The sequence below is a fragment of the Elephantulus edwardii genome, unplaced genomic scaffold (genome assembly GCF_000299155.1).
Source record: "Elephantulus edwardii isolate Elephantulus edwardi_28Jun2011 unplaced genomic scaffold, EleEdw1.0 scaffold00270, whole genome shotgun sequence".
Taxonomy (NCBI): Eukaryota; Metazoa; Chordata; class Mammalia; order Macroscelidea; family Macroscelididae; genus Elephantulus; species Elephantulus edwardii.
This window is the reverse complement of record NW_006400020.1, coordinates 3572640-3596823: the sequence shown is the minus strand read 5'-3', so window position 1 is coordinate 3596823 and position 24184 is coordinate 3572640. Positions and strand designations below refer to the sequence as shown.

The following is a 24184-nucleotide window of genomic DNA, read 5'->3' as shown; positions in this document are numbered from 1 at the left end:
AGCTACACTAGAGAGGAGCTCTGGTGGATTAGTGGTAAGGAGTTGTGCTGCTAATTCAAGGGTACATGGTTCCGATCCTCTAGCTGTACCACAGGAAAAAGATGGCCATTCAACTCCCATGTGACTTACTGCCTATGAAAACCTGCTGGAGGGTTAGCTAGGAGTCAGTCCTGATTCAATAGTGTACAGCAATACCCTAGAGAAGACTGTCCACATCTGGCTATTAGAAGACTCATTTTTATTGCAACATGGAGGAAGGACTGGCAGAGTGAGATGATGGTGCAGGGAGATCAACTAGACTCTACTTCAGAAGTTGCAATGAGGGTGGTTCATTAAAATATGGTCCTGAAGAAGCAATATTCATGACAGCAAACATTAGAGACAACCCGGAATCCAGAAATGTTTTTTGGATTAATAGGTTGGGCTACTCTTATCTTTAATCTTCCTTCACTCTTGAAAGTAATTTAGTTGCCTAGAATACTAACTCAAATCAAGTTGAAACTATAATCCCATAAGTGAAAGATATGGAAAAAAATCAAACAGGAATAGATTTTTTATTTGTTATTGTGGTTATTTCATGTTATAAGACTGTTGCTTTCCTATTTTGAGAAAGTTTCATGACATTGGATCCAAATCTGGTGATTTAAAAGGCAATCGAAAAGGTCAAGGTTACATAACATAGTATATCATTGCTATTCTTCAAGCTGTTCCACACCAACTTTAAATCAACCTTAAAACCTAGCAGAAAGGCCCAACATATTACCTTCTCACACAATTAAGAACTATTACATTTTGTCTTTTACTAGGGAACATATTTATTTACATAATTGTACATTCATTATTTTAAAAAACTGAACTCCATTAAGGATAAGCCTTAGTTTTACTAAGAATTCAATTTTTTTTTAAAGAAATTTAAGTTTCAGCAGGAAAAAAATCATGGGAAAAGTATTATATTTAATAAAACATCCTTTGGGGGCTTTAAACACTTTGTTAAAAGGAGAGCAACAATAGTCCAAAAAAATAGATGAAATTCCAGTTAAGGAGGTCTTAAACTTGGTTCTATTACAAGAAACATTAACCATGTATACTTGGAAAGGGTAACTCTGAAATAAGGGCAGACAGGCTGAACACAAAGAAAGCCATTGTTTGTCTCCAAATCAATATAAGGTCCCAGAACTTTCATGTTTTGCAAGAATATGTTCATAATAATGCTTTTAAAATTCTGGAATCCTTTGTTCCCAAAGAAGCAGGATTGCAAGCTGTCTTATGAGCTGGGGCCCAGGGTTTAGAAGGAGCTTTCTCCCCTGAAGCTGGATACTGTTGAGCTTGCTCAGCTGCAAGCCTTTTGCCCACACCTGCCGTGGTTTCTGGAGTGCAGGCCCCAAGTGGGAAGAATGCCTGCCAACTGGACTTGACCAGCTCCTCAGCCCAGGCCCAGATTTAATTCTATTGTCTATTTAGGGCTCCACCTACTGACTGAGTTTCTGCCTCCGTATAATGGAGGGGACATGCCATTGTCACTTACTGACTGGCTTCTGTGGCCATTACCATCCACCAGACAAGAATGAAGTTCAAGTTTGCTACCTGGATTCTTCACTACCTCTAAAGGGTTAGTTCTCGTACTCAAGCAAAGTCCTTTTATTCCAAATCTCATATTCCTGGCAAAATTCTCACATCCTGGTCTAAGAGCTAGGTCCTCAAATACCTCATGATCAACTCATACATGCCACTCGCAAAAGTCTTTGGTGGTAACGTTATTTGAGTCTGTAAATAAAGTTGAAAAGACTAATGTGATGCTCAGCTTTAAGACTATGACAACTGCTGGAAACATTAGGTCTAAATCTTGTTCAACTGCTGTGACGCAGGCAGCCATATACAAGGGTGTCTGTTGGTGTTTCCTCTTAGCCATCAAGTCTCTGCTTTTCAATCACACAACTGCATTGTTAGCCCTGGAAGTGTAACATACATAGTCCACTAGACAGTACAAGTAAGACCACTTCAACCCACTTCTTCAAATGTTGTTTTTCAAGTATTTCCAAATCTTTTCCTCCCACTCCCGCCCCAATTCCCTGTCACAGGGACAGTGACAATGGAACAAACTGGAGTAGCATCCTGGCAGATGGGTGGTGGCCTGGGGTAAAAAAAAATCGAACCTAAGTCTTCCATGCTGGTTGGCTCCTCCCAGGGTCTCAGGAACTTCTCCTTGCCAGAAGGAGCATGGTGGTGCGAGAGCGCAGGAATCATGGCAAGCTTTTGGAGTCGAGTGCTTTTTCTGGGCATGTGTTTTGAAGTGCAGGTTTGCTCTGTCCCCAGGAGTGAGGCAAGCCAGGCTTGGCCTAGGGTTTGAGGCAGGAGGCGACCTTAAGCCCAAAGGCGGTTGGGAGAGGAGGCAGCCACATTTTCCTGGAATAGCACTGGTCTGTGCCTTGCTGTACAGAGGTAACTCGTGGTTGCTGTGATGCTGAAGACTGTGACAGTGATGTGCCAATCATGGTAATGGGTACCTATGGTGGGCAGTGTTGGCTGGAGCTTCCTGAGTAAAACAAGCCTGGAACCAGGAGTAGCATCCACTTCCGAAATGGCCTGCCTTCAGAAACTCTATGTATGAACAGTGCTCAGGCCGTTTGTCCACAGGGTTGCTATGAGTCGTCTACGACTCGACGGCAACGAACAACAACAACAAGAAGAAGTCTTCCATATGGAAGACAAGAATCTCTACCACTGAACCACCAAAGTCCTTCCTCGTCTTTGTTAAAGGACCCCTGTTCTATGCAGTATTCAGTCTTCCTTCCATGATGGGCCCATGTGCTTTGGGGATGCCAAGATCAGTAACTTTGGCCTATGTGACTGGTTCAGGACACTGATCTCATCTGGTTGAGCAGAATAAAGTCTACATATACTCTTTTTTTACTTGCAAATGTTTTATTCTACTACATAATTTTTTAAATTGATTTTAACAAAAGTTTACAGAGACTTTGGATTTCCATTCATTCATTGTTGCACTTTTCTCCCTGCCCAACCTCCCCTCAATTTGCTCTTCTCTTTGAAAAGTAAAAGAAAAATTCTTTCACTGTTATACAATCCCTTCCCCCAAGTCTAGTAATTTTTAGCTATAAAGAATAAGTCTATATATTCCTGCTAGAGGCTTAGAAATGTAAGCATGCCTCTCTTGGAAGAGAAAGGGAGCAGGTAGTCTTGTACAATGACCCATCAACCTCGAGGAATGAAAGCTGAAAAGTAAGCAAGAGAGAAATGAGTTCTTCTTGCATTATTAGAGTCCAGGATCAAGTCTTGCCTGAATCAGACCTCCTCTGTCTTTTACGTCACTGAAACAGATTATTTTCTTTTATTATTTAAGCCAGCTGAAGTAAGGTTTCTATAACTTGCAATCAAAAGTCTCTTAACTCACAAAGCACTCTTGGGAGAGAAGCCAAACTCAAAAGCCAGGACAGAGAGAGAGCCTATGATGACAAGTTGAAGAAGTCTACTGGCCAGTTGTCTGAGGAACTGGAAGAAGGAAACAAGCTGACAGGGACAGGGAGGTGAGGTTAGTGACTTAGGAAGCCTGCAGGGGCCACGAGCAGGGCACTCAGATCATGCGAAGCAGAAAACCAAAGTCTCCTGCTCTTGAGTAAGGTCCAGCTCATGGCAGTGTGCCATCGAGTTCCTGAAGCTGCAAATCTACACAGGAGGTGACTGCCTATCTTTCTTTTGGAAGTGTCTGGTGATTTTAATCCACTCGACTTTTAGTCACCTGTCCAACTTGTACCACACTCTGCTGTTGGGGTTCCTTCATATTATGTACGCCGTGCAAAACCCTATGTGGTTCGTTAAGAGTCACAACCAGGGCAGAAACAAACTTTTTCATGAAGTGTGCAGATCATGATTGAATTTATATTAATTCACACACACACGGTGGTTGAGGGGTATGGAGTGGCACTGCCAACTCAAAGTCATATGGTTCAAATCCACTCAATGGAAGAAAGATGGGCATTCTCCTCTCCTCTGACACCCTGCTTGAGGCTCAACTAATTATGAGTCAGTTCCATCTCAGTGTACATAACAACAACAACAATAGCAATATATATATATATATAGTTAGCATTCCTGACATGTGCCATAGAGGGCAAGGGACTATACAGAAAATGGCTGAGGACTGGAAAAATGACAAAGTGAGAAAAACTAAAGGTATGCATATACAAAGAGCTACATGCATGAAGTGAGAAACCAAACACCGAAACAGGGGCCACTGACTGGATTTCACTCACGGCAACCCTAAGCGTGCAGAGCAGACTTCTCTGAAGGGGCCATGATCTTTTGGAATCTGTGAGGTCTTTTTTTCTGAGGCACCTCTGGGTGGGCTTGAACTGTCCTCATTCTGTGGCACCCAGGGACTTCTCCATATAGACCTTGGCATTTCCTGCTCAGGAAGCTCTGGTGGCCTAGTGGTAAGGAGCTGTGCTATAGTCCCAAACGCATGTGGTTCCAATTCCCCAGCAGTTCCTTGGGAGGATGGGCAATCTCCTTCCAACTTACTGTCTTTAAAACTCACTGGAGGATGGCGTCTGAGTCAGTTCTGACTTGGCGGCACACAACAACAACAATGTCCTGCAAACTCAAGTGGATCTTCGAAGGAGTCACATCAGGACTTCACTGTTTGTGCCATGCAGGTACCCCTCCACTGGACAGGAAATGTGTGTTATCTGCAGGCCCCATGCAATTGGGGCACACTGGTGGATCACAAATAGACTGAGTGAAGAGGTTTGACTTGATGTGGTATCGGTAAGAACACATAATGAAAGGTGTAAGCTGAATATAGGCACATTGGTCCTTCAGGAAAAGAAAACAAACAAGCTAAAGTAAATGGTACCAAGTTTGGTGTTTATGTTGACACTGAATGGGAACTCCCAGACTAGGGGTTCTGGCCAAGTATATGTATACATATATATACACACATAAATATGATCTCTGGTGGCTTAGTGGCAAGAAGTTACACTGCAATCCTGAAAGCACATGGTTTGAGGCCACCAGCTGCTCCACAGAAGAAGGATGGACAATCTCCTCCCGCTCAATTAACTGCCCTGAAAACCCACCGGAGGGTCAGCTATGGGTCAGTTCCAATGCTACAGTACACAAAAACAACAACAGGAGGCTCTGGTGACCTAGCAGGTAAGGGGTTGCTTTGTCAGCCCAAAGGAATGTGGTTCAAATCCATTGGCTCCTCCAAGATTGGCACAAGACAGAGCACGGTTTAGGGCTGTTGTACATAGGGTCGCTATGAGTCGCAAACGACTCGACAGCACATAACAACAACAACCTCCAAGGGAGAAAGATGGGCGTCAACTCCCAGGCAACTTAATGCCTCTGGAAACCCACTGTAAGGTCAGCTATGATTTGCTTCTGACTTGACAGCACTGAATTTAACTGAATCTCAAGTGAGAGTGGCAATGAGTTGAGTATGCTTGAGATAAAATACCTATTTCTCCACAAATTATAAATTGATTATAATACTATGAATAATTTCCAGTGAGCATTGAGTAGATTCTGACCACTGGGTTTCACAGTAGACCTGTGCACCCTCGATTTTTCAGTGGTTGAGTTTTTTGAAGTAGGTCAACGGGCCTTTACTCTGAGGTGTCTCTGGGTAGAGTCAGATTTCTTTTTTTTGGTCAACTTCTGCGCTTCCTAACCACTTGCACCACTCGGGGACTCCTACTATTGGTATTCAACAAAAACAAACAAGGCCCCACTGCTGGAGATTCAGTTCCAACTTGTATCAAATCTCTCTCACGTTTCCAGGGCTGTAAATCTTTGTGAAGGAGCCTGCTCAACCTGTTACACACTGTACCTCCAGGGCTGCTACTATTAGTAACAGCTGGTATTTACTGAGTACTTTCTTTGTCTCTGGCACTTTGCTAAGCATTTGACATCAATTTTCTCATTTTATTCACACAAGAACCTTGTAAGGTATTATTTTTCTTCTTTCCATTTCAACCAAGGAAGCCAAATCATGTAGAAATTAAGAAATTTGTCTGCACACATAGTAAAGAGGGTGAGCTTTTAAAATTCCTCTCTACTAGAACAAAAAGAGAACCTTGGGGATTGTTACCCTTTCCATGAAAGGCTTTCAAATACCAATCTGAATAATCATGGAATTTTTTTTTAAGGAATGATTCTCTTAAGTTAAAAAAAAAATATTGTTTAGGTGAAACATGCAAGTTGAATAATAAAAAAATGCTAGTATTATTGTTGAAAATTTTTAGAAATTGTAGACTATTACGCAGAGCTAGAATATGACAAATGAGAATTATCTAGGTAGATGAAATTGATCCCCGTAAACATATGCAGGTCAAAATGAATAAATGAACAACCCAAAATCTAACCTATTTCCGGCTCTTAATGACCCTAAGACAGACAAAAATTGACCCTTAGGGTTTCCAAGACTCTTAATACTTTTTTTAAACATTAAAAAAATTATTTTTTTTTACATTGGGTATACCAATTGACATATTTCAGCTAACAGATGCTGCCCTGGACGTGCTCACCAAGTTGTGCCAAGAAATCTGGAGAACGACCACTTGGCCAACTGACTGGAAGAGATCGATATTTGTTCCCATCCCAAAGAAGGGTGACCCAACAGAGTGTGGAAACTATAGAACAATATCATTGATTTCATATGCAAGCAAGATTCTACTGAAGATTATTCAAAACCAACTGAAACAACACATCAGCAGAGAACTGCCAGAAGTCCGGGCTGGGTTTAGAAGGGGTTGTGGTACTAATGTTAGATGGATCTTAGCTGAAAGCAGGGAATACCAGAGGAATGTCTATCTGTGTTTCATTGACTATGCAAAGGCGTTTGACTGTGTGGATCATAACAAACTGTGGCTGACTCTGAGAAGAATGGGAATACCAGAACACCTGATCGTGCTAATGAGAAACCTATACTTGGACCAATAGGCAGTCGTCAGAACAGAGCAAGGAAACACTGCAGGTTCAAAATTGGGAATGGCGTACGCCAGGGATGCGTCCTATCTCCATACCTTTTAAACCTGTATGCAGAACAGATTATCTGGGAGGCTGGGCTCTATGAAGAGAAATATGGGGTCAAGATTGGTGGAAGACCTATCAACAATCTGCATTACACAGATGATACAACCCTGCTTGCTGAAACTGAGGAGGACCTGAAGCACTTGTTGCAGAGGGTCAAGGACTGCAGCCTCCAATATGGATTGAGGCTCAATGTCAAGAAGACAAAGATTCTCACCACTGGGCCAATTGGCAGCATCAGGATGGATGGTGAAGAAATTGAGATTGTTCACAGCTTTAGTTTGTTCGGCTCCATAGTTAACACTCTTGGCACCAGTAACAAGGAAATTAAAAGACATATTGCCATGGGAAAGTCTGTTATTAGAGACCTCTCCAAAGCATTGAAGAGCAATCGTGTCTCTCTGGAGACTAAGGTGCGTCTGATACAGGCCATCGTCTTTGCTATCACTTGTTATGCATCAGAGAGTTGGACAATGACCAAGGAGGATAGAAGAAGAATTGATGCCTTTGAGCTGCAGTGCTGGAGAAGAGTATTGAGAACACCATGGACTGCTAGGGAAACAAACAGATTCATCCTGGAAAGGGTTAAACTGGGTGGCTTCTTGGAGGCAAGGATTCTGAGGCTCTGTCTAATATACTTTAGACATGTTGTAAGGAGGGACCGGTCCTTGGAGAGGGACATCATGCTTGGTAGGGTGGAGGGACAGAGCAGGAGGGGAAGACCCTCAATGAGGTGGATTGATTCAGTGATTGGGGTAATCGGGATGGGTATATTGGAGGCAGTGCGATTGGCACAGGACAGAGCAGAGTTTAGGGCTGTTGTACATAGGGTCACTATGAGTTGCAAGCAACTTGACGGCACATAACAACACCACCACCACACATTTTCTTCCTTCCTCTCCTCCCCATTCCCCCAGCCCTTCCCACAATGCACCTTTGTTCCAGATAGTTGTCATGCATATAATACTGAATAACCTTCCTTTTGGATAGTTCTTACCTTCATTTGATCTAGTGCAGTGTTCATTATCTATTTACTCATTTCCCTCTATCTCTCCCTCCATGTTTGTCCTGTTTTATAACAGCAGTGTTATGCAGTATTTGTCCTTCACTGACTGAGATATTTCACTCAGCATAATGCCTTCCAGGTTCCCCCATGTTGTGTAATGTTTAATGAGTTCATTATTTTTCATTATTGTGTGAATGTACTATAGTTTCCCTGTCCATTAATTTGTTGATAGGCACTTGGGTTGCTTCCATCTCTTTGCTATTGCGAATAATGCCCCAATAAACATGGGTATGTATCTATCTGAGTCATGGATCTGGTTTCCTTAGGGTATATTCCCAGTAGTGAAACTGGTGGGTCAAATGGTATTTCTATTCCCAACTTTTTGAGAAAGTTCCATAGAGGCAGTATCACATTCTACATTCCCATCAGCAGTGAATATGAGCTCCAATCTCTCCACAACCTTGCCAGCATGTGTTGTTTGCCATCTTTTTATTTCTTGAATGCTGTTACCATGGGTCTTGGTTGTGGATCAACCTTGAAATCCTTGACAACTTCAATCTTTTCTCCATCTACCAGAATATTGCCTCCTGGTCCAGTGGTGAGGGCTTCTGTTCCTTTGATGTTGAGATGTAACCTGTATTGAAGGCTGTAGTCTTTGGTCTTCTTTCAGTATGCTGAAAAAGGTAGAGGGTCAGAAAAAGAGAGAGAGACTATCAGTGAGATGAATTGATACAGTGACTAGAACAAGGACTCGAGCGTGATGGAGCCCATGGGGATGGTGCAGGACAGGACTGGGTTCAGATCTGTTGTTCGTAGGGTCGCTATGGATTGTAGTCAGTTTTGCAAGTCGAGGCTTGAATTCGTTCTTCAGCTCCTTCCCCTTGAGACAAGCTGAGCGTGTTCTTCCCTTTTCATTTTCTAACTCCAGCTCCTAGCACATCTTCTTATCATACTTTTCTTATAAGTCTTTTCGAGCTGCTCTTTGAAACCTCTTTGGTTTTCTTACTTCAGCATTTCTTCCCTTTATTATAGCCTCTTTTTGTTCTGGAGCAAGTCAGAGTCTTTTTTGACATCTATTTTGGTCTTTTCTTTGTTCCTTGTGTTTGCAATGATCTGCTTTCTTCATGCATGATGTCCTTGATGTCATCCCACAATGCGTCTGGTCTTTGATCATTCGTGTAATTTCCGTCAGTATGCTAGATTGTAGTGGCTTTTACAGTGCTCTGATGCTTGAATCTATGCCACTAGTATTTAAAATAATCATAAGGTCACCCATGGCAGACAGATTTCATCAGAGCTTCGAGAACAAGATGGACTTGCAGGACTGGCTATCCACTTCTGAAATAATGGGCCTTCAAAAACCCTTGTGCAATTGTTTGAAGACACATGCATGACTGATACAACAGCACCACCACTACAGAGGGTTGTAAGATCTGTACCTATGATTTTTTATAAGAAAGTCAATCTAGGCAGTGTGTGTGCTGAGCAAATTATTTGAGAAGCTGGACTATATGAAGAAGAACATGGCATCAACATTGGAGAAGACTCATCAACAGCCTACATTATGTAGATGACACAGTCTTGCTTGCAGACAGTGAGAAAGCCTTGAAGCTCTTGCTACTGAAGATCAAGGAGTGACCACAGGCAGCAGGCTCGTTTTGGAGAAACTGGTGAGCAGTGGGCCAGGATCTTATAGACTGTTACTTATGGTACAGCTAGATGGTAACTGTGGGTCATGCGGGCTGGCAGTGTGTAACCTGGAGACTATGAGAGTGGGCTTTTCCAAAGGAAACAAACTGCTTCATCTTGCTTCCCCATGATTGGCAGGGAGACTCAAACCATGGACATTTTGGTCATCAGCCCAATGACTAAGCTAATATTTCACCATGGACCATATATAGACAAAAAATTAGAAGCATCATCTTCTTTCTCAGAGCCTTCCTGTTGTCCAAGGACAAGTCCTACCCTCCTCCCAGGAATCACTGTGTTTACAGCAATTTTAGAAAAGAATTTTATCTCTCTGTACATCTAACTCCTCTAGTTGTATGTATCGATTTTTCTGACACAACTTTTAATTCTGTTCCCGCTCCATTCACGATCTTGTTTCTTGCAAACAAACATTTTGAAGAAAACAGTCCACAAAAAGCTTTCCACAGCCTCAGTTTTGCTGACCACAACAATGCTATCATTACAACTACCCACGGCTTAAGTGGTAAGGAGTTGCACTGCCAATTCGACGCCTTGCAGTTCACATCCACCAGCAGTTCTATGGAAGACAGAAAATCAGTCTCCTCCAGTGCAATTTACTGCTTCTGAAAACTCACTAACAGTCAGCTTTAGGTCAGTTCCTACTCAATGGTACAAAACCACAGCCCACACCAGTCAAATCAAACCTGACTCTCAGCCACCCTTTACTGGGTTTCTGAGGCTACATTCTTTTAGGAGGAGATTGCCTATCTTTCTCTCTTGGTGCAGCTGGTGGATTTGAACCAAAACCTTTTTGGTTATCTGCCCAATATGTAACACAATACAAGCGGTAACACACATCATGCTGGGAAAGGCGGCAGAGAAAGAGAGGAAGACCCTCAACAAAATGGACTGACACAGTGACTGTAACAATGGGCTCATCAGAGATTGTGAGGCTGGATGGAGCAGGACAGAGCAAGGCTCGTTTCCAGGGTTTCTATGAGTTAGAGTCGACTTGATGGTCCCTAACACCACCACTATCAGGGTGCAGCAACTTGTGGATCTGAAAAATAAACTTTTTGGTTACTAGCCCAATATTACGCGCTACACTGCCAGTGTTCTGGAATTCTCTAATTGGAATTCTAATCGTACTCATTTAAAAATCTTACACAGACCAAGAAGCAGTTCTTCTGATAGAGCAAGGAGATACTGCATGGCTTAAAATCAGGAAACTTATATGTCAGGGTTGTGTCCTCCTTTCTCCACAACTGTTCAACATATATGCTGAGCAAATAATTCAAGAAGCTGTACTATATGAAGAAGAGAGTGGCATCAGGATGAGAGGAGACTCTTAAACAAGCTACTTTATACTGAGACACAACCTTGCTTGCTGAAAGCGTGGAGGACTTGAAGCACTTCTTGAACAAGATCAAAGACTGCAGCCCTGAAGATGGATTATACTTCCCCAACACGGAAATGAAATCCCTCACAACTGGACCAACAGGCACTGTCATGACAAGTGAAGGCCAAGACTGCAGTCATCAGGGATTTCACTTTACTAGGACCCACAATTTATACCCATGGTAGCAGCAGTCAAGAAATAAAAAGACATGTCATACTTGGAAAATCTGTCAAGGATCTTTTTTTTTTTCAAAACTTTTTTTTTAAATTTAAGTTTGTTATTAATTTCAGTAAAAATTTATAGAGACTTTGGATTTCCATTCATTCACTGTTGCACTTTTCTCCCCTCCCAACTCTGCCCCCCCCCCCCAGTACACTAGCCTTTTGGAAAAGTAAAAGAAAAATTCTTTCATTGTATTACAATCCCTCCGCCCAGGTCCACTCCACCATGTAGCCTTCACTCTAGATTTCAAGGATCTCTTTAAAGTCCTAAAGAACAAGAACGTCAGTTCAAAGACTAAGGTGCACCTGACCCAAGTCATGGTCTATTCACCGCTTCATATCATGTGAAAGTTGGTTAAGGAAGACCAAAGAATGACCGATGACTGTGAATTGTGGTGCTGGTGAAGGGTTTCAAATCCTGTGGATTGCCAAAAGAACAAACAAGTCTCTCTTGGAAGGAGTGAAGCCAGGGTGTTTCTTGGAGGCAAGAAAGGTGGAACTTTGTCTCAAACATTTTGGGTTTGTTGTCAGGAGCACCATAAAAGATTGTGTGTGTAAAAGTAGAGAGTCAATGAAAGTGAGGAAGACCTTCAAGGAGACAACTGACACAGTGACTGCAACAGTGGACATGAGCATGGTGGAGGCTGTGAAAATGTTGCAGGACAGAGCAAGATGACAATCTGTTGTTCAAAGGATCACTAGTCCTTAACTGGACAGCACCCAATACCCCTACCTCCACTGCCAGAGCTCCTTATTATCATAACTAGTTAGTATGAGGTTGGTTGTGGGTTATTTGGGGTTTTTTTTTGTTTGTTTTTTAAGAAAACAAATGCATTGAGGCAGCTGGTTTGAAACAATCCATCTCTCCTTTTCTATCCCCCTTCCCTCTGCTCTCCTTCCATCCTTCCATATGCTGTCTTACAGTGAGACCTGCGAGAGCCGGAGCTAGAAGGGGGTTGCCTTGATTCTGGGTCTTGTGAGTTTTCTACCTTTGATAGGGCATATTCTTATCATGTTTCTGTAGCTCACTTTAGTGGGAAACATTTTAATTTTCCTTCTCTGACAGTCTCCGGCCCTCCAGTCTCCAGCTGTCACAGGTTTTACTGTATGTACATCTCCTAGAATACCCAATAAAGGAAACACATCAAGTTGGATATATAAGGAAGGCAAAGAGAAAAATCAATAAAAATGAGCAAAACAAGCCAAAAGCCTTTTCCTTCAAGCACTTTAGTGCTTAAGAGGAAAATGGATAGGGCCATGAGACCTCTCCCCAACCCTTCAGCTATTTGAACACTTTTCTTTCTTTGTGAGGTATTCACACGCAGCTACCAGCGGGAAGGAGACAGATCGTGGCAAAGCTGAATCAATAAGAAGGTAATATAAAGCTCAAGGCAATTTCACTCCGGTACAGCAAGACAAGCAATATTCACTTATCCTCTTACTCCCTCACTCTTCACATCACATTCTTTTCAAGCTTTAGTTTCTAAGCAATGACTTTCAGGCACGGAACAAAAATACTGCAGCTCTGTAGTTAAACCTACTAGCTTTAAAATTATGGGGCAAGTTATTTAACACAGGTCTCCTTGTGAGGATAACACAGACCTTACAGGGGAGCTGCAGAACTATGAGATAATAGCTATAAAGTGTCACGCAGTAAATGCATAACAAATGTCCGTCTCTTCACTTCTTTCCTGCCAAGTTGTATCAATTTCCCTTCATATATGTTGACTTTAAAAATTGAAGCCATTGAAAATCAAAAGTTCAAATAAGGGACATAAAAACTCCTGAATGTTATGTTCATCTTACCCTTTGAAGAATAAACCCTTTTTTTTTTTTTGCAAAGTCCTTATGAGATTAGATAATTAGCAATAACCATACATTTTAAAAACCAACAACAGAAAATTTTGTCACAATATTTTTCATACTAGAGGTAGGAATTACACTGGCAACCCCAAGGCATGCAGTCCAAATGCATCAGCTGCCTCTGAAAACCTGCTGGAGGGTCAGCTCTATAGTATTCAACAACAATAGCAACAACCACAACCACAACAACAGCTATTCCTTTGCCTGTCTTGTCATTTATTTATTGAACCATACAGCATAAGGAAGATCTCTAGGTGATGCAAATTATGTGAACTAAGTGGTGATCTAGTAGCAAGAAGCTGTGCTGTTATCCCAAAGGCGTGAGGTTCGAGTCCACCAGCTGCTCCACAGGAGAAGGCTGGAGAATGTGATTTACTGCCTCTGAAAACCTGCTGGTCACCTACAGTTTGGTTTGGACCTGACAGCACACAACAACAACTGACTGATATAAAGATTGGAAGTGTGAACTCACCCAGTGATACTATGGATGAAAGGTCTTGTGATCTGCTCTCATAAAGATGACATTCAAGGAAATCCTATGAAGCAGCTCCACTCGGCAGCACATGTGAGGCCACCATGAATCAGAACCAACAGCAACAGGTGACACAGCATGAGGAGGCCTCCAAATTCTCTTTCTTACCAGAGAAAAACTGAAGTCCAGAGATACAAAGTGACTTGGCCAAGTTAACAGCACAGGCAAGGTAACAGTTTCCAACACTGCTCTCACATTTAAGTGTCTACAGGGTCAGGGAGCTGTCCTGGCCTAATGGTAAGGAGTTGTGCTGCCAACCTCAAGGTACATAGTTCAAATCCATCAGCTGCTTCATGGGGGAAAGAGGGACAATCTCCTCTGACTTGCTGTCTCTGAAAATTCACTGGAGGGACAGCTATTAAGATGATCTTGACACAATGGTCCACAACAACACTCCTGGGTCAGAGAGCTCTGGCTGAGTAGTGTGTAAGGAGTTTTGCGGCTCATCCACAGGCCAGGCCTCTAGCACTTTTCATCCACAAGCCAGCTGCAGGAGAAATGCATACAGTCTCCTCCCATGCAATGTATAGTCTCAGAAATGCAATGGAGAGCCAGCAAGGAGTTGATTTCAATTTGACAAAAATGAGAGCGACAGGGTCAGAAGGATAATAAAGAGCTGAGAGAAGAGATAAAGAGAAGTGTATACACCTAGTCTAACCCATGAGCAGCTTCAGCTCACAGCTTTGTAGGCCAGAAAGCCAGTGCTGGTAGAAGTTTTACTTTCTATAGAGATGAGGGAAACTTGAAATTATATATATATATAATCAACTAATTTTAAAATGTTGGCAAGAAGCTTAAAAGATCTTAAATAAACTTCTCTGCAGGTCAAACAAGACATATGCAAGGGCTGGATTTAGTCTGTGCTAGCCGGTCGGAGGCACGTTGCTTATCCTAGTTTTAAGTTCTTTTATTTAATGTGCGTTGATTCTCTCAATCCCTGCTCAGAATACTTCCAATGGTTCCCTACTGTTTCTAAGGCAGCGTCCATCCAAACCTGTTAGCCAGTCCTTCAAGACAATTCACCATCAGCACCCATATTTCATTGTCATTACATGTCATCTTCTTTCATTTTAACTAGAAAGGTCACTTTAATTCTCTTCTCAAGGTCCAGCAGTGGTCCTGCTGCAGAAATATCGGCAATCTCCTCTCATGTGATTGGAGCTTTTGGTGGCTAAGTCCATAGTGAGTTGTACTGCCAAACCGAAGGCAGTGCTTCTCTGGTGGTGTGAATCTACCAGTCACTTGCCAGGAGAAAGACAGGCAATTTTTTCCCGTTTAAGCAACAGCCTTGGAAAAAATCTGCTGGCTGGTATCAGCTATGAGTTGGTTCTGACTCAACGACAAGGACCACCTACCTGCCTGTGAGAAGTGGGTTGCTTCTCGGCTCCCAAATATCCTACCCACTTTGAGTCCGTGATTTTCCCTTTCCTTGAATCCTTTCACCTGAGCACTCCTATCAATGAAACCATGTTTATTCATAAGTGTGTAGTTCAAATACCCTCTCTCCACAACATTCCTGATGGCTCCAGCTGGAAGTGACTTTGTTCTGAATTTCCACAGGATTTGATCTTACCCACAGAACACCAGTTACTGCCTTGCTTAGAGATATCTCCATAGCTTATCCTCCCAAGCAGTGAAAAGCATTTCTACAAGGAAAGGTTTAGTCTTAGACTACACTAACCACCAAGTGCTTTGTACACAATAGACAGTTTAATGAACATCCTAGAAACACTATGCTCTGCATTGGAAATGTGTGCATCAAACACAAAATACCCCTGCAGAACTCCACCTACAGCATCCTATCTGCATGTCTTTGTTGTTATTGTCACTGAGTTGATTTTGACTCATGGTCAAATCACACTGGTACAAAGTAGAACTATAGGCTTCTTGAGGCTCTGGCCTTTTAGAACCACATCACCAGGACTTTATTCTGAGGCACCTATGGGTGGGTTCAAACTGCTGGCACTTCAGCTAGGAGTTGAGCATTTAACCATTTGTGCCACTCTATAGAGAGCACTGGTGGCAGAGTCTGTGGTGAGGTGCTTACCCAAAGGCTATTATCCCCAGTGGTTCGAATCCACCAGCTGTCTAAAGAAAAGAGATAAGCATTTTCCTCCTGTTTATATTTACAGCCTTGGAAAACTTGATAAAGGGCCACTCTCGGGTGCCAATGTGACTGGCAATGAGTTTGAGATCTCGGGGGTTTTGTGTTCTTTTGTTTGTTTGTTTGTTTTTTAAGTTTATAGACAGGGTTGTATAGCAAGTTGGCAAACACTAGAACGGCACAAAAGAGGTGAAGGCTTCACCTCCCTGGCTCCCCTCAAATGCTTTCTATTGAATAATGTCTTTTTTGCTTTGAGATGCCCCCTGTCCAGAAACCTGCACAACTTTGCCTTAGACGACACTGTTTCTAAGAGGACACTGATAAACCCTCGTCTGTTACTTGGAAGTGATCCAGGGGAGTCAGTATTTTTCTATGAGGAAGGTTAATTTATCAGATTTGATGGTTATCATTTTGAAAGGCTCAGAGAACTGGGCTATTAGTGAACAGACAGTGTGCAAATATTTCATTTGTGATAACATTGATGAAAGTGTCACATTAAACCCTGACTTTGCACCAGGCAAGGCCAATTTTGAGTGATGAGAGTCACAATGTTACATCTTGCACTACATTCTTCTGAAGCCATCCCCCTTTTCAGTCATCTATCTTCTGTGAGTGTCAAATGAGGAAAGAAAAAGAAAATCAGGCTCCATTTTATTTTTGCTGGCAGAGGCATTCAAGAAACATTTGTTGAATGAATTTTTTTAAAAAAATAACAATTTTTGCTTTTGCTTAAAACAAATACAATTACTGGAAGGTTAAAATGTCACAGTCTTATAAGATGGTTTACACGAAGAGAAAGTTGACACACACAGTCTTATGTGGAATCAGCAATGGTTTCGATGCCAGCTGAGTAATTTTTATTAGCATATTGTGGACACACCCTTTCCAACCTGTACAAACACATACTGTCAAAGACAAGTTAAGCCTTATAAACATTATTGTTCCCTTCCCATTATGTCAGATGACAACCTGAATTCAATGTCAGAGAGCCAAGACAATCAAGAATTCCAGGAAATGCTCAAGAGAACGAATGACTACGGAGCTTTCCACTGTGAAAACAGTTCTCTTCTGTTTTGGATGATGCCACGGCAGGTCACAACTACAAACCTACTTTCTTTACCAAAAGGGGACAATTTCTTCTTTAGTTTTCCTTGGGAGACTTTTCAACATAAACAGAACATAACAGATATCCTCAACTTCCCATAAAATATGTGTTTTTTTCTGTGTATATTTTCAACAACTACAAAAATAAATCTTTTTAAAAAAGTGGTATTTTCTTCCAACCACCCATTGGGGTAGGTTACATTCTGTGATTAAAAGGAATCAGTTTCTCCATTTTTTTTTCTATTTCAGTGTTATTTGTGAAAAACAAAAGCAAATTTAAAGCAATAACTCCCCCCTCCTCTCTTTACTGAAGATGAATAATAGTGAACATGCTTATTTTTTTTCTTGATATAAATCTTTTGCATTAATGCTTGGCAGAACAAAATGTGAACATCTTCAAGACTAACAGCAGACACTTTTTAAGCATAAAAGGATGCTACGCTTTTAGATTGTAGGATGAAAACCACAATCGAGAGGAACAGCAACACATATTTTGTGATTATCTTGGGCTGAAATAAAAAGATCGGCGGATTTGTTAAAGAGTAAGAACAAAGTACTACACTTAAAAGGAGGAGGCAGCCTGGATTCCACCAACAGCCTCATTCGCCTCTACATGAAATAGAAATGCTGCTGGAGGAAAGGCTGGCTGGCCAGGGTTCCTATTCTGATCTTAAACCATGCCAAAAAAGAAATGGGCAGCTCCAACCTTCTTTGATCTCGTTAAATGTATATTTCCAGCATAAACTGGCGTTGTTAAGGCTGACAATGTTTTCCCAAAGGGCCGGTGAGAACGGCTGAGAGAGTCACGCAATTGCAACCTGAGAGGATGAACATTCCTCTCAAGGAAATGGAAGGGCTGAGCAGAGAGACTTCGGGGACACACGCGCAGCGCATCTGCGCCAACTGACATTTGGGTGCTCTTCATGAGTTCCCTGCTTATGAGAATGGGGTGTCACTTTAAAAAAAACAAACAACAAACCTGTAAGATGATCTTGGGATGAATAAGAGTGGAGATTCACTCCCACACTCCCTAGAATCCTTCCGGGAGGAGAGGGTGGTTTCAGGCTGGAGAAGTGGAGTCCCAGGGATGACCCCAGAGGTCAGGGCCCCAGACATGGGGACCCATTGCAGTTAAGGATGTAAGAGAATAGAAAATGGGGTGTGCTTGCTCTTCAGCCTGAGGGCTAGTTAGGTCAATGCGTGCAAACATCATGTGTCTGTTTCCCACTTGGGCAGCCTGGGCGTCCTTTGGGGAGCTGGCAGGGAAGCGGGGCGCAGAGCCAGAGGCGCGCGATGGCGGCCCGGGCACCGCCCTGCTCCCCAGCTCCGCGGCGGGCGGCCCTTACCTGGTTCCTGCGGTACCACTCGCCAGACAGGGAGCCGTTACCCGCGCCGGCCCCGTAAGTGAAGTTCCACGCCAGCTCGTCCAGGGCGGCCGAGGCGGCGTCCCCGGGCACCAGCGCCGCCATCAGGGCTCGCTCCCCAGGCGCGGGCTTGGGCCGCCACCCGAGCCGGCCGCAGCGCGAGGCCCCGCGGAGGAGACGCGCTCTTGGAGGCCGTTCCCGGGCCAGCGCCGAGGCCACTTCCTGCTCAGCGTCCCGGCGAGGCGAGGCGGCGCGCCCAGGCCACCTGGCTCCCGCCCCCGCACGGAGGCAGGTGCCGGCCCGCCCGGCCTGGCCTGGCTCGGAGCGGCCTCCCAGGCTCTGCAGCGAGGGCCCTGGGGAAGCCCGGCGGGCTGCGGCCTCCTGGGGTGGCCCAGCTCACACCGCGCCCTGCACCCACCAGGCCTTAGTGCACAACATCCGCACAGGCCAGAATGCCCAGGGAAATCTGAGTGCAAGCGTACAGGGTCTGCAAAAGTCAGGGGAAGGAACTACCTTCGTCCTCCCTGAGCTTGGCCACTTGAGCTCTGGTAGTGACGGTCTGACTCAAAACGACCCAGTGATGGAAATCTTCCCTATCCTGAGGCAATCCTCACAGTCTCCACCGTGCTCAAGTGAATTGTTGCAATGTGCCAGTCCATCTCATTGAAGGTCTTCCTTCTGCAGGCCTTTTACTTTTCAAAGCATGATGTCTTTTAGCAAAGACATGCCCAAAGAATGTGAGATGACATTTCACCACCTGTGCCTCTGAGAGCAACCTGTGGCAGCCCACAGAATGAAGTCATCCTCAAAATCACTGCTATGTTTGAGCCCGTTGTTGGAGCGGATCTTCTGCTTTATCAAGCATGTTGTCCTTCTCCAGGAACCATTTTCTTGCTGTTATTAGGTGCCATCCAATTGAGTACGACTCACTGCAACCCTATAAACAACAGCCCTGAATTCTGTCTTATCCTGTGCCTTGCTCACCATCATACTTGAGCCCATTGCTGCAGTCACCATGTCGTTCCAACTTGATGGGGGTCTTCCTCTCCTTCACTGACCCTCGACCCTTCCAAGCATGATATCTTTTCCTCTGGAATAACCCCTCCTAGCAATATGTCCAAAGCACGAGAACCAAAGCTTTGCCATCTTTGTCTCCTAGGAGTCCTCTGATTGCATCCTCTTCAACACAGGCATACCTGTTCATTCTTTTGCAGTCCATGAGATATTGAGTACTCTTTTCTAACACCACAACTCAAAGGCATCCATTCTTCTTCTGGCATCCTCATTCATTGTTCAGCTCTCTGTTGCAAAGTAGGTGATTGAGAAGACCATGGTCTGAATCAGGAACACCTTAGTTTTCAAACTGGCATCATTGCTCTTTAGTATTTTGGAAAGTCCCTGACAACAGATATGTCCAAGACAGTACGTCTCCTTATCTCTTTATTGCTGATATTAAAGGTGTTGACTGTGGATCCAAGCAAGAAGATACCATTAACAGTTTCAGTTCTTCAATATGGATGGCATCTTAATATCAAGAAGACAAGAGTCCTTACCACTGGGCCAGTAGGCAACATCATGAAAGAGGGAGAAAGGAACTGGTCCCCCTGATAAATGTCCAAAGTATGTGAGTCAAAGTGTTGTCTTCCTAGATTCTTTTTTTAAATTTTTTTCCCATTTTTATTGTATTATTTTTTATGTGTAGTGTCAAATCGGATCTGACTGGTACAGGAGGAGATTGCCCCCTCCTTCTCCAACAGAGCATCTGGTGGATTTGAACTGCGTACCTCTGGGATTGCAGTGCAGCGTCTTGCCACTAGGCCACCAGAGCTCCCTTCCTAGATTCTGAGGAACATATTTCTGGCTATATTTCTCCCAAGGCAGATTTCTTTTTTCTTTTTAGCAGTTTATAATGTATGACATATTCTTCACCAACATAGCGATCAAGAGGCATCAGTTCTTCTTCAGTCTCATTTACCTATTAGCCAGCAATGTGCTGGAGGAAGATGGGTAATCTCCTTCCCCAAAAATGTACAGGTTCTGTCTTCCTTATTCATTGTCCAGCTTTGGAATGCATAGAAGGCAGTTGAAAATACCATGTCTGGGTCAGGAAAATCTTTAAAGTGACACCTTTGCTTTAAAGAGGTCTTTTGTAGCAGGTTTGCCCAAAGAAATAGCTTATTTCTTGACTGTAGTTTCCATGGCCATTAATTGTGGATCTAAGTAAAGTGAAATTCTTGACAACTTCCATATTTTCTCCATTTGTCGTGATGTTGATATCCAGTTGTGAGGATTTTTGTTCTCTTGATAATATGGTATAAACCATATTGAAGCTGTTGCTGTTCATCAATAAGAGCTTCAAGTTCTCTTTGCTTCCTACAAGTAAGGCTGTACAATCTTCATATCTCAGGTCATTATTGAGTCCTCCTCCAGTCTTCATATAGTCCAGCTTCTCAGAATCGTATCAGAATCTATAGCATACAACTGTCTGTGTTTGTGTTATGTGACATTGAGTCAACTATGACTCATGTTGTTGTTGTTGTTATGTGCCGTCGAGTCGTTTCCGACTCATAGCGACCCTATGCACAACAGCCCTAAACCTTGCTCTATTCTGTGCCAACCGCACCGTCTCTGACACAGCCATCCCGATTACCCCAGTCACCGAATCAATCCATCTCATAGAGGGTCTTCCCCTCCTGCGCTGTCCCTCCACCCTCCCAAGCATGATGTCCCTCTCCAAGGACCCGTCCCTCCTGGCAACATGTCCAAAGTATGTCAGACGAAGCCCCAGAATCCTTACCTCCAAGGAGTAGCTTGGTTTAATCCTCTCCAAGATGAATCTGTTTGTTTTCCTGGCAGTCCATGGTACATTCAGTACCCTTCTCCAGCACCACAGCTCAAAAGCATCCACTCTCCTTCTGTCCTCCCTAGTCATTGTCCAACTCTCTGATGCATAACAAGTGATTGCAAATACCATGGCCTGTATCAGGCGCACCTTAGTCTCCAGAGAGACACCATTGCTCCTGAGTACCTTAGAGAGGTCCCTAACAGCAGACTTTCCCATCACGATACGCTTTTTTATTTCCTGACTGCTGGTGCCAAGAGTGTTGACTGTGGAGCCGAGCAAACTGAAGCTGTGAACACTCTCAATCTCTTCGTCATCCATCCTGACGCTTCCAATTGGTCCAGTGGCGAGAATCTTTGTCTTCTTGACATTGAGCCTTAGTCCATACTGAAGGCTGCAGTCCCTGACCCTCTGCAGCAAGTGCGTGGGGTCCTCCTCAGTTTCAGCAAGCAGGGTTGTGTCATCTGCATAACACAGATTGTTAATAGATCTTCCACCAATCCTGATGCCACAATTCTCCTCATAGAGCCCAGCCTCTCGGATAATCTGCTCTGCATACGTGTTGAAAAGGTATGGAGACAGGATGCATCCCTGGCGTACACCCTTCCCAATTTTGAACCATGCAGTGTTACCCTGCTCTGTTCTGACTACTGCCTCTTGGTCCAAGTATAGGTTTCGTATTAGCACAATTAAATGTTCTGGGATTCCCATTCTTCTCAGAGTCAGCCACCGTTTGTTATGATCCACACAGTCAAATGCCTTTGCATAATCAATAAAACACAGATAGACATAGCAACCCAATAAACAATAGCGTTGAACCCTGCCCTATCCTGTGCCATCCTCATCATCCCTTTATACCTGATATACCCTCTACCTTTCTAAGTATGATATTTTTTTTCCCCAAGGACTGGCCCCTCCTAACAGTGTGCCCAAAGTATGTGAGACAAAGCTCCACCACAGTCACCTCCAAGGAGAAGCCTGGTTGTACCTTCTCTAAAGACATATTTGCTTGTCCTTTGGGCAGTGCATGCGATGTTCAGCACTTTTCTGCAGCACCACAATTCAAAGGCATCAATTCTTCTTCTACCATCCTCAGTCATTATCCAATGTTTACATGCATAGCAAGTAATAGAAAAGACCATGGCTTGAATTGGGCGCACGTTAGTCTTTAAACTGACATTTTTGCTCTTTAGGCCTTTGGAGAGGTCCTTAACAGGAGTGCTTCCCAACCCAACATGTCTTTTGATTTCTAAAGTGTTGCTAGTACCAAGAGTGTTGACTGGGTACCCAACTCAGAGCTAATCATTGTGGTGCTCTGGTGGCATGGTCCATGAGGAGCTGAGCTCCTAACTCCAAGGTGGCTCTTCACGGGTGGTTCCAATCCACCAGTGTCTCAAGGAAGACAGATGGGCACTCTTCTCTCTCTCTCTCCCCCCAGCCCCGTCTCTCCCTCTCTCATCTATCTATCTCCCCAAAGTGGGCAGTTTGAATCCACTAGCTCCTCCATGGAGAGAAAATGGGCACTCTCCTCCCATGGACAGCTCTTCCAGCCACAGAAACCAAATAAGGGGAGGGGGGAGGGGTCAGCTTTCCCGTCAGTTCCAAGTCTACAGCAGTGAGTGAGTGAGTAAGTGCTCTATACCCTCAAACTTACTCATTGACATTGAGTCAGAACCCACTCATAGCTGACACTCCAGCAGGTTTCTGAGGCTGTAAATGAGAGGAGATTGCTCATCTTTCTCTAGAGGAGTGGCTGGTAGATTCCAACCACAATAGAGGTGAGGCCCTTGGGTTAGCAGGATAACTCACCTCTGACTAGGCCACCTGAGTGTGTTCTCTCTCTCTCTCTCTCTCACACACACACACACACACACACACATACACACACAAAATTCTATATAGATAATAACTGAACCTGTTGCTGTGAAACAGATCCTGACTCATTAGAACTGCCCCATAGGATTCCAAGGCTTTAAGGAAGAAATTTTTAATTCAAGCCTTGAGATACAATATTAAAGGATTTTATATGTAAAATATTGAATGACACAAGGAACATCAAAAAAAAGATTGATCATTGCAACAAAAATATTGATCAGTGTTCAACCATTCAGGAAATAGTATATGGACAAGCATGACATCAAAGGAAGAAGTTCAAGCTGCCCTAAAGGCATTGATGAAAAACAATGCTATAGGAATTGACAAACTATCAATTGAGACGTTTCAACAAACAAATGCAACTGGTGTTGCTGTTATTTGCTGTTGAGTTGGAACTAACTCATAGCTAATTCTCCAGGAAATTTTCACCTGGAGATTTGGAAGATTGTTCCTTCACTGGAAAAGATACATATTTGTGTTCATTATTCTAAAGAAAAGTGCCCTAACAGAATGCATACCTTATCAAACAATATCATTAATATCACATGCAAGTAAAGTTTCCCTGAAGTCCAGAAATGGTTGTAGCAATACATAGACAGGGAACTGCCAGAAATTCAAGGCGGATTCAGAAGAGGACATGGGATGAGGAATATCATTGCTGACATTAGCTGAATCTGGGCTGAAAGGAGAGAGTACTAGATGTTTATCTTGACTATCTAAGGGCACTCAACTTGTGGATCATAACAAATTATGGATATCATTGTGAATAACTGGAATTCTGGAACACTTAACTATGTTCATGCAGAACCTGTACACAGACTAAGAAGCAGAATGAGGGAAACACCGTGTGGTTTTAAAATGCATGAGATATGCTATCCTTTCACCTACTTATTGGATGCTGGGCAGATATAAGATTGCTAGGCCGTTTCTGCCATGGAGCCATTGGTAGGTTCCAATAAAATCCCTATTTTTCACTTAACCAAACATTTTAATCAGGGTACTTTGATTTGCTCCATGCTTTTAGATACAGATTGATATTAAGACGTGTGTGTGTGTGTGTGTGTGTGTGTGTGTGTATAGGGAGCTCTGGTGGCTTACTGGTAAGAAGCTGCACTGCAATCTCAAAGGAATGAGG

The 24184-nt window shown here is 43.3% G+C and overlaps 1 protein-coding gene across 1 annotated transcript in view; it reads right to left on the bottom strand.

Annotated features, from left to right (window-relative positions):
* NIPAL2 (NIPA-like domain containing 2) overlaps positions 1 to 24184 on the bottom strand; it is a 289050-nt gene that overhangs the window by 108141 nt on the left and 156725 nt on the right. Inside the window, exon 3 of the mRNA XM_006900023.1 lies at positions 18315 to 18685. Within this exon, the coding sequence (XP_006900085.1) occupies positions 18315 to 18685 (371 nt within the window). The remainder of the gene's footprint in view (positions 1 to 18314; positions 18686 to 24184) is intronic.